At 35.4% G+C, this 12,221-nt stretch overlaps 1 protein-coding gene across 3 annotated transcripts in view; it reads right to left on the reverse strand.

Moving 5' to 3' along the window:
- DCC (DCC netrin 1 receptor) overlaps window positions 1-12,221 on the reverse strand; it is a 1,135,716-nt gene that overhangs the window by 165,516 nt on the left and 957,979 nt on the right. For all 3 annotated transcript variants that reach the window (XM_082699428.1, XM_082699427.1, XM_082699426.1), the window contains exon 15: window positions 577-771. In XM_082699428.1, the coding sequence (XP_082555554.1) occupies window positions 577-771 (195 nt within the window). The remainder of the gene's footprint in view (window positions 1-576; window positions 772-12,221) is intronic.

The raw sequence follows: 12,221 nt of genomic DNA on the forward strand, positions 1-12,221 counted from the left end.
TTAGTGTTAAAGAAAAATTGACAGAATATCTTCCTAGTGAGAAAAAATGAAAAAAAAATGTGTTGACTTGATTTTTTTTTAAATTTTTTATTTTTTATGAACATATATTTTTATCCCCAGGGGTACAGGTCTGTGAATCACGAGGTTTACACACTTCACAGCACTCACCAAAGCACATACCCTCCCCAATGTCCATAATCCCACCCCTTTCTCCCAACCCATAAGAATTATTAAGATTAGATGATTCCATTGACCATGAGGAACAAAATAATATAATACCCTTTATTTATTCTATGGCTCAGAGGCAAAAGTACACTGTGGAGTACCCACTGTCATTGTGAATGTCTCTAGATAAATTTCCCCAATTCAAAATCCGGAGAGGAAAAACATGTGTGTGTGTGTGTGTGTGTGTGTGTGTGTGTGTAGATTGATAGAAGACAGAAAAAGAGAGAGACTTGTCTTATGAAATACTATGTGTCACAAATTAAAATTCCAAAGAACAAGATTCTAAGAAAGAAAATAATTTCAAACAAATCATTTATTTCCCTTAATAGAATAAAACCCACAGCAACTCACCTAATCTCTCGATGGAATAGTATCGTTGTTTACTATCCACACGCACTGTCTCAGCATAAGGGCTCCCAACACCATAGCCAATGATGTAACCTCGCACCACGATGTTTGGGTTCAAGGGAGGAGTCCAACTCATGATGATGCAGTTGGTCTGGGGCCTCACATGAAGAGAGCTTGGTTGGTCAGGGACTTGAGACTCTAAAGTTCAAAGGAAGCATTATTAGTCTGTCTCATCCTAGAACGTTTAGCATGGTAAGACTTCCCATTTGAGCAAGACTTAATATTGTATTCCACAGACCTCAGATGGTTCATCACTTACTGCCCAAGTTCCTCTTTGTGTCGACATGTGATATATTTTCCATGTTTCATTCGACTTTCACAGTTTTTAATTTTTTTTTAAGATTTATCCATTCATTTGACAGAGAGAGAGATCACAAGTATGCAGAGAGAAGGGGAAGCAGGCTCCCTACTGAGCAGAGAGCCTGACGTGGGGCTCGATCCCAGGACCCTGAGATCATGACCCAAGTCAAAGACAGAGGCTTAATCCTCTGAGCCACCCAGGCGCCTCTCGACTTTCACAGTTTCTTAAGCACGGAGGCTCTGAGTGCTGTCCGCAGACATGCAGCATCATGCACCTTTATCCTATTTTTTTTTTTCCTTTCTTTTGGGCTATTCCCCCTACCCCCATATAACTCTTCTCAGGTTTCGTCAATACTGAATGAAATCAAAGAGAATGTAAGAATAATAGAGAGGGAAATGAAATGTCAAAATTTTCTTGCCCAAGGATTATTTACTTTGATTTAACTAAAAAACAAAAATAGAGCAGTCTTTTCTGAAGAAATTGTCAGGAGAAACAGTTTAGGGCCATGATTTGTTCAGCGTAATTAGGATGGCACTTGACCCATAATTTAGTTTATCTCTGAAAAGCACACTCATTGTTCAAGAAAAGGAGACAGTGTCTAGGATTGCAGCCACACAGACTTTGGAGTGTGCAAATTTGGTTTCAAACCAGGCTCTGTCATTTACTAGCTGTGCACCCTCATGAAGTTATTTGTGATCTCCGAGATTACCTTCTAATTAAATTGGCATTCCAAATATTGATTGCTTCAAAGCCTGGGCTCTGGAAGTAAGAGTTCCAATTTGTACTGTACACTCATCATCTCAGAGAAACCTTAAGACCTTATTCGTCCTACCTCCATTTCCTCCTGTGTAGAATGAGGCTAAAGATAGCAATGGTCTCACAGGAAGCCGAGAAGATTTAATGAGACAGTGAGTAAAAGTGCTCTCCTTATGAGTAGCACCAGCTGATGTTAGCTGTTAGGAAGTAAATGTACATGCTAAGTTTTCTTTGAAGGAGATGGTGTGTTGAAAATTAATAAACTGGAATTCTGGCCTTTATATCATCCTTCTTCTCTCTGATCCCATCCCGAAAGAAATGATGCAATTTCTGAACAATTATCATCATTCACTTAATAAATATTTATAGAGCACCTACTATGTTGAAGACTGGGACTAAGTACCTGTGATGATCAGGGTATAGGACAGAGTCAATATGGAAGACAGAACACATGCACCTTTGGAGTTTATAGTTTAATGGGAAAGACAAGTAAAGAGGAAGTTATAATATACTATGATACACATTTTGATAGGATTAATACAGGCAGACATACCCTATTCTTTGAAAATCATAGAAGTATTTTAGGAAGAAATTTAAGCAAGAATGTGCCCATCTAAACTTCAGTCATCCATGAGTTGCTCAGCCCATTACCTGGCAATTAATGAGTACTCAAAAATATTAGTGATGTGAACTTTATTCGAACTGCTTGTGTTCATTATTTCTTTCTTAACTGAAAATCTCAAAAGGTAACATATGTCAGATGAAGCAAAAGAGTTTGATGATTAAAGGTAATATTAAAATACATTTTTTCCTTGATATAATAGCAAAGGGTGATATAATGTCTACTACCAACTTTAGCCACCTTCAACACACATGTTTCTAGCTTAAGTGATATATGGAAGCCTGTTTTTTATCAGAGTTTTTAAAGTAGGTCCCATACTAACAGCTTTTCAAAAGATGCTACCTTCTAAAGATGCTACACCAACAACATTTTCTTTTTTTTTTTTTTAAGATTTTATTTATTTATTTGACAGAGATCACAAGTAGCCAGAGAAGCAGGCAGAGAGAGGAGGAAGCAGGCTCCCCGCTGAGCAGAGAGCCTGATGTGGGGCTCAATCCTAGGACTCTGGGATCATGACCTGAGCTGAAGGCAGAGGCTTTAAGCCACTGAGCCACCCAGGCACCCCCCAACAGCATTTTCTAAAGTAGTTCTTTTTTTTTTTCCCCTGAAGATGCCCATTTGTGAATGAAAAGGGACAAGATTCTTTCTGCCCTAAAGAAGCCTGTGACATAATATGTAAAGGTGTCATTAAAAAATTACCTCAAAATGGGGATATAAATCTTAACAACAGAAAAAACAATGTTTGTGAAGGATATAAACCCACTATAAACCCTAAGGAGAAGTAATAAAAGAGATAAAAGGAATGGATTAATAATTTTCAACTCAATTGCCACAGAGGCTCTCCAGTGTCCTTGAAATGTAATGGGCTCTACAGTGAATTCTGCTGAACACTTTTGAAGCTTTTGCAATTACTGAAAACAATAAGAAAATCTGCCTAATCTTGTATTTAGAAAATGAACTAAATGCTATGACTTTTTAAAAACAATATAAAAACCTATGATTTTAATGACAATTTTTAATATCTTTTAAATAAAAGGAAAAATATATAAAATGTTTTCAAAACAATCTCTTCTCCATGTTTCTGTAAGCCATAGAGTAGCTCCCCTACAAGTTAGTTAGGTCAGTACCCACAGAATTACATCCACTGGAGTTTTATAAAGGGACCAGGGTAATGAATGCACAAATGCTCTTGAAGAAGAGGGTCTCTTGGTCTCACAATAATCATCTTTTTTTTTTCCTGCATAAATGTAGTTTCAATCATAAATCCAAACCTCAAAACAATTTTAACATGATAAAAATAAGGGTGTCTATACATAAGAATATATGCTGCCTTCCCATCTAAATATTTAATGGGCTTTTACCACCCTTTAGGATTATAGGGCCATAAGAGAGTGTGTCTATCAAGGTAGTAGTACACCTAAGTCATTCATAATATATAGTGTCATCATAAAAATAACTGTGTTAGGAGATAGTTCATAATCTAGAATAGCCAGTTTGTAACCACCTACTCACTTCTTAATGTAAAGACAGAAATGACATTTACCTTTTATGTGACCTGAGTCAGTTTTCTCTAACACAGATGACCTTATGGATTAGGCAAATGGTTAATACTGGAATGAACTATAAAACATCAATTTAGAAAATGTGCCATGAAAGTATGTGACATGTTTGAAGATTGAAACTGAAATTCACTACTCAGAAGTACATGAAAGATTTTACCAGTACCTCTAGGACAATAATTGAGTATATAAAGCATAGAGAAGTATTAAAGTAATTATTGAAATAATTTGAAACCAAAGAACACATTTTGCCTGAAATATCCAAATTAATGAGCCCCAAATTTCTACTGAAATCTGAATTATTACAGTAACTAGGTCAACTGCCATTCTTGACTACACTATAGAATTATGGATTCTATCTTGGTTTAATTTGTTCCTACAGAATAGTTATTATTTTTGAGTGACGATTGTAATTTTCACTAATGAGTAGTGTTCACAGATAGCACATAAGGAATTTATCATATTAACCCCCATGATGTTTCAACAATTATTATACATCTCCTATGTGCCAGTCATAGTCCTAGGTACTGGGTATATAGGTCTTTTTGGAGGTAAGATGAACAAAATAAGAATAAACACACAAGGAAATTGGGAGATCTTGTAAATATTATGATGATGGAATAGTAACTGACTCAAGGAAAGTATTCCCAGTAGAGTCCAAGGTGAATGATCAGAAGGAGCCAGTTGAGTAAACAGCAGGCTAGAAAGTTTTACAAGAAGAGGTAATTAACTACTACTAAGGACCTACAGCAAGAATGAACTTGGTATTTGGAGAAATCAAAGAAGGTCATTGTGCCTGGACTAAGAAGGAAAATGAAGAAGATATAAAGAAAGTTACCCAGTGGGAATGTAAAATGGCACAAATGCTATGAAAAACAGAATGGAAGTTAAAAAAAAAAAAAGAATTACCATAAGATCCAAGAATTCCACTCTGGGTATATTCCCCAAAGAATTGAAAGCAGGAACTCAAACAAATATCTGTACACCTATATTCATAGCACAGTTTTTCACAATAACCAAAAAGTAGGTGAGACTTAGGTATCCATCAGCAGATGAATGGATAAACAAATTGGGATATATACATACAATGGGATATATTTAAGCTTTTAAAAGAAGGAAATTCTGATACATGCTATAACATGCATGAGCCTTTAGGACATCATGGTAAGTGAAATAAGCTGGACACAAAAGGACTAAAACTGTGTGATTCCACTTGAGATACCCAGAGTAGTCAAATTCATAGCACCAGAAAGTAGAATGGTGGTTGCTAGAGGTTGAGAGGAAGGTGGAGTAGGGAGTTATTGTTTGATGGGAACAGAGTTTAAGTTTTGCAAGACAAAAAAAAGTTTTGGAGAGAGTGGTTTTGATGATGATCACACAACAGGGTGAATGTACTTAAAGACACTGAACTGTATACTTAAAACTAGTTAAGGGGCGCCTGGGTGGCTCAGTGGGTTAAGCCACTGCCTTCGGCTCAGGTCATGATCTCAGGGTCCTGGGATTGAGTCCCACATCGGGCTTTCTGCTTGGCGGGGAGCCTGCTTCCTCCTCTCTCTCTCTGCCTGCCTCTATGCCTCTATGCCTACTTGTGATCTCTGTCAAATGAATAAATGAAGATCTTAAAAAAAAAAAAAACTAGTTAAGATGGTTACTTTTATGTTATGTGCATTTTAAAACAATTTTGAAAAATTAGAAACCCTAAATATGTTTTTATACTTGTTTGGGTGTCCATTGTGGAAATGTAGTGTGCATATTTGGGACATTTGGGAGGTGAAATCAACAGAGGTATAAACTGGATGTGAATGGTGTGGAAAAGAAGAAACTCAATGAGGACTCACAGATCTTTGGCTTGGGCAACTGGGGATGACCTACTGAGATAAAGAAAAACAAGAAAGTTCTTGGGTCATGTTAAATTTGTGATGCCTGTTCATCACATCTGTGGAGATCTCAGGGATGTACGTGGGTATATAAGTCTGGGGTTTTAGTGAAAGGCCATGGTCAGTTATACAGATGTGAAAGCCATCAACATCACAGATCGTATTGAGAATAAATGTGTATGAATATATATATAATGTATGAATGCAAATAAAATACAAATAAGATAATGTCAAATAAATAACACCACTCCAAACTCCTTTAGGCCTTTCCATAGCACACTGTAAGGTCAAGATCTTTACCATGACCTAAAAGTTCATGTATGACCTACCCCATCCCCCCTTAGCTCTCTATCTTCATCTCCAACCACTTTCCCCTTTGCTCATCTTACCCCAGCCATCTACTATGAACTGGACACTTTGCTGTTCCTCAAACAGGCCCATATGCTTTGGCCTCAGGGCATGTGTATTTGCTGTACCCTCTTCCTGGGAAGCTTTCGCTCAGATATGCCTTCCTCCTTTATCTTCTTCTGGTTTCTGCCATTTAATTTCCAACTTCAGCCTTCCTGGCTACCACAATTAAAATTGCAATCTTTCCTTAATCTTTAATCTAATAATCACCCGTCTTATCCACCCCCCTTAGGATTTATTGCCATTAATTTTGCTTCCTATTTAATGTGATTATCTCATTATTCTTTGCCTCATCTCCTTCCATAAATTCTCTGTAACTCCTGTACCTGAAACAGTTCTTGGCACAAAGTGCTCCAAAATATGTGAACAATGTCTACACTTCCTATAAGGTATAATATAACTGTTATTACACACGACTGTCATTAACTATAACATTACCAAAATTTTACATAGCTCTCTCAAAATAAGAATTTTAAGAAAAAATGAAATAACAGAGAAATGAAACAAGATGAAAATACAGTTATTAAAGTTGTTTTCTCCTAGCGACCAGAAAGATTTGTGTCTGCTGGCTCCTGCTAATGAAAGTGATTGCTGCCACATACCTTCTGCTGTGGACAGCTCTGCCGCACGGCATCAGGCAGCTGGTACTTTTGACAAATACTCACATATCTGTTTTCGATTTAGTGTGCTGTATTTTATGGGTCATTTTGCTAGTTTTGTTCCAGTCCCTAATAGCCTATATTTCTTTACAGAGAATTACATAAGGCAATTGATAGAACCATATTCTATCGTTCCAGAGTATTTGGATACATACGAATACAATCATTTCTGTTGGTAGGGTCTATTCTCATGAAAATACATCAGCTTCTTTAAGCCACTAATGTCTGTAAACTTTGGATATTTGTTTAGTTATTATGGTGAACAATCACTTTTAGTTACCACTGAACTATATCTTTTTATTTTGTTTTATTTATTATATATATTTATATATAATATATAGAATATAGAATATTTTATATATAAATATAAAATTTAAAATCTACACATATTTCACATATAAAACATTATATATGTAAAGATATATAAAATATTTTATATGTAAACATAAAATATAAAATATTTTATCTATAATATAAAATAAATATATAATGAAATATATGTTATTACTTATATATATTTATACTATTTATTTATTTATGCTTTACTCCTACCATCTTTTCAGTATTAACTTTAAAATTTTATTTTAAAAATTTATATGCAGCGAATTCACTCAGAGGTATACAAGTGGAGTCATGCATCTGCCACTTCCGTTGTGGGACAAAACAGTTCCATCCACCTCAAACCTTTGTTTTTTCTATGAATGTTGGGGAAAATGGCCTCCATCTATTGAGTTCTTGATGTGAAAAATACCAACAGAAAGTTAAGATGCCTGTCGAGGGAGGAGTTTGGCATGCTAACAGAATACAGGAAAATAAAACATAATGAAGTTCAATTTTATTTACAAACTCCTGAATTCTTGAGTGAGAAAACCAAAGCTCGGTAGTTAGAGGTGACACCTTTGATGTGGCTTTCTAAGAGCACTGTGGGATCAGAGCCTATGAATATCTGGGAGATTTATTTTCTTAATTTAGAGTTCAGGGACACCAACTTCAAAAATCATAGAATAAATGAAACAAGATGGGATTGGGAGGGAGACAAACCATAAGTGACTCTTAATCTCACAAAACAAACTGAGGGTTGCTGGGGGGAGGGGGTTTGGGAGAAGGTGGGGGATTATGGACATTGGGGAGGGTATGTGCTTTGGTAAGTGCTGTGAAGTGTGTAAACCTGGTGATTCACAGACCTGTACCCCTGGGGATAAAAAAAATCATAGAATCTCATTATAATCTTTTTTTTTTTTAAGATTTATTTATTTATTTGACAGACAGAAACCACGGGTAGGCAGAGAGACAGGCAGTGAGAGAGGAGGAGACAGGTTCCCTGCTAAGCCGAGAGCCTGATGTGGGGCTCGATCCCAGGACCCTAGGATTACGACCTGACCCGAAGGCAGAGGTTTTAACCCACTGAGCCACCCAGGCACCCCGAGAATCTCATTATAATCTTATGTCTTCCTACCATCATGACTTTCATCAGCTCCCTCATACTGAATAATCTCCAGATTTGGAGCCATTCAAATAATAAATCTTATTCTTTAACAGGGCATGGGGAGTAAGTTCTCAGTCCTTGCCAAAGGATGTATTTCCATGAATTTTTCAGGCTCATTTTCCTCTAAGTGGATTAAAACCATACTCTCTCAAAACTGTAGACTAATGTACTCTAAACACAAACAAACAAGAAACTTAATATCTCTAAAATCTTATGCCAAGCTGCTCTCTAGAAAACTTGAGTTTTCATTTTAACATTCTACTTGAGAAAAAGGTAATGCATTTTTTACATTTAAATAAAAATATACCAAATAGAACAAAGGATGTTTCTAGCTCTCGTTTATCTGAAATTATTTTTTGACTGTAAGAATGGACATCAATAGAGAATCAAACTATATAAATTGTATGAGTTTAACATTACTAATACCTGGTTATGAATGCTTAAATATTGACCCATTTATTCAATATTAATTGAGCATCTACCATGTGGCCTAAGGCACCATGTCAAGCACTGAGAATCTCAAATTAAATAAAGCTTGATCTTTGCTTCTAGTTTGCTGAGAAGAATGAAGTCAATGCTCATGACATGCCCAAAAGAGCAGGCTTAGAGGAAAGACATCTAATTCAGATAGGAAAATCTTCCTAGAAGTAAAACATCCAGTGGGTTTTGAAGGACAAGTAGATGTGAAATCATGTGAAAGGAACTCTGGCAAAGGGAACATTAAGTGTGAAAGTACGAGATATGATGGAGTGCATCTGGAGAGATGCATACAGATGCAAAGATGTGATGGTATGTCTGACTTGAGGCTAAGGGTGGGACCACATCAGGAAGAATTTGAATAGAAAAATGACATCATCAGATCTGGTTATGAAAAGTCAGACTGGCAGCATGATGGAGTCTAGAGAGACACCCTAACTGGTGTCAGAAGACCAGGGGGAGGCTATTTTCAGGTGACAAAGGATCACAGCGTGACATAAAGTAGAATGGTGGGAGTGGAGAGGAGGGGATGGAGTCCAAGTCTTTTAAGGAAGTAGAAATGGCAGATTTTGGATATATGGATAGGGAACCATAATGGAGGAGTTGAGGACAGGGAATCTGCGGACTTGGATGACGGGTGAATATGGGTACCACTCCCAATGTGAAGAACACAGGAGGGAGAACACAATCTTTCATAGTAGGAATGATACCTTGAGAGATCATCTCATCTCTCAACTTCCAACTGCACAAAATGATGGGTGTTTGAGCCCTCCATCTTTATTATGCTTGAAGATACCAAAATAAAAATAAAAATAAAAACTCTTTAAAACTATCCTTGACTTTTCTACTTTTGATTTATATAAGAAATGATAACTTTGCTCTGTTTTGTTTTCAGTTCCATCACTAATATCAACCACTGTCAACTAGTTTGATGTAGGAGAAGGAAAACTTTATGTTCTACCAGAAGTACTGGGAATAGTCTCAACACCATTTATTGAATAATCTGCTGGTTGAGATGTCAACTTCATTTTAAAGTTTATTTCTCAAATATAATAGGAAATACTTCTGTCCTATATATTCTGTTACACTGATCTAACTTGTCTAATTCTATGCCAGACAGTACTGTATTGATTTTAAATCAGGCTTTATTGTAAATGTTAATGTTTATTCTACTTTTCAAATTTTCTCGGAATTCTTTTACATTTATTCTTACATATGATGTTCATTCTGATCGGAAGTGTATTAATCATTAATTTGGGAATAACTAGTATTTATATAATGGTAACATTTTGCATCAAAAATATATTTCTATTTATTCATGTCTTATTTTGTATCTTTTAACAAACTTATTTTCTTCATAAAAATTTTTATTCAGTTTGTTAAATTTAGTCTTTGATATTATACTTTAGGTTGCCATATAAATGCATTTCTTTTCTTTTTAATGTTTGAACTAATTATTTCAGTATGATACAGCTGTGTCTTAGAATATAGATGTATCATACTATAGCTATATCTTAGAACTTCCAAATATGCTATCACACTGTTTATAAAAATAACATTTCTTTCCTTCTGTAATAAAATGTTACAGGTTTTTAAGTTGTGTGTGTGTGTGTGTGTGTGTGTGTGTGTGTATGTATGTATGTTTTTCTCACCACAATCTCTATACTTTGTCAAATAACAGAAATAGTAGGAAACATCTCTGGTTTGTTTGGGTCTTAAAGACAATGTATTTAGTATTGTCTTAAAGACAATGTATTTAGTATTTTATTATTTAGCAGAATGCTTGCTTTTAGTTTTTACAAAACAGTAACATTTCAAGAGTTTCCTTATATTCGATATTAACATGAGTTTTTAAAAAGCTGATAATGACTGCTTAATTTTACAAAATGCCTTCCTGCATATATTGGTATAATTGTATGACAATGCACCTTTAATTAAATCATGGTCTTTTAAGACACCTTAAAGGTTTGCCTTGCTTTTATATCAGAAGAGAATATACCTATTCTCCTAATGCAGACATTAGAGTTTTATCAATATGAACAAGAAGAGGCTTCATAATATGACAAGTGGTATTAGTATTTCATACCACTGAGATCTAATCTATGAAAACCAGCAACAAAAATAAACGTTTGTTGAGTGCTTAATAAGTATCAGACACATTACTGAGTACTTTCTTGCCATTATCACAGTTAATTCTCACACAGATCTGCTGAGATGGATACTGTTGTTATACCCTATTTACAGATGAGAAAAATAGGTATTAAGGAATTTAAATTACTTGTGCATGATAATACAGTGAGTGGAGCAGAATTCAAACCTAGGTATTAGGACTTCAAAGCTCACAACCTTATCTACTACATCACACTTAGAAAAAGCCAAGGAAGTCATAAAGGGACCAAACATTTGATGAGGATATTAGAAAGTCTGCTATGGCTAAGGAAAGGGCTTGAACCTTCTTTGAACATTTATCCAAGTCTAAATAATTTGTGTCATCCTTTGTATAGTAGAACTCTGAGACTTTGAACAACTACTTGCCCAAGAACTAAAGCAGTTTTTAAATTGGTTTCAGAACACAGTTTGGCTTTGCCTACAACACTCCTTATAGGTAAGATGAATTCTACTTGAATGAGAATAAGGGGCTGGATTCTTCAATTTCATGATGGATTGGCTGCTATATCAATAGCTCATCTCATTCGCAAGTCTTTTTGTCAACCAGTAACCCAGAATATCATGTATGGCTCCTATCAAAAGCCCATGTGAAAGAAATCCTTTTTCATGACATACCATCTACACCTACATTCCTCTGTGCATAAAATCACATACGAACATGTTTTATCACCAGGCGACTACATTTGTGAGCTAACTAGAGTAAACCCTCAAATTGATATCTTTAACTTGAATGTATTTTAATGCCATGTCATTGACTTTCACCAAGAATTTTACCAAATAATAGCCAAGGAAAAAATTTGAAAATAAAAAAAAATCCACTTTTTAAAACTTTCCCTAGTATTTTTTTTTTTAAGATTTTATTTATTTTATTTGACAGACAGAGATTACAAGTAGGCAGAGAGGCAGGCGGAGAGAGAGAGGAGGAAGCAGGCTCCCTGCTGAGCAGAGAGCCCGATGCGGGCCTCGATCCCAGGACCCTGAGATCATGACCTGAGCCGAAGGCAGCGGCTTAACCCACTGAGCCACCCAGGCGCCCTCCCTAGTATTTTTTAATCTAGTAGATATTTAAGTAAACAAGGTTGCTTAGGTGTTAGGTGCTAAAAGTCATATTTAAGAAATATGATTTCTTTTAGACCAATAAGTTATTTGGAAATATGCTTTTATATTTCTAAATGTATTGGATATCATATTATTATTGAGTATTAGTATAATTACATTGTGATCAATGAATGTATTTAATACTATCCAAGAATTTTAATATCCACTTTCTTAAA

This window comes from Mustela nivalis (assembly GCF_964662115.1).
Source record: "Mustela nivalis genome assembly, chromosome: 14".
In the NCBI taxonomy this organism is placed as follows: Eukaryota; Metazoa; Chordata; class Mammalia; order Carnivora; family Mustelidae; genus Mustela; species Mustela nivalis.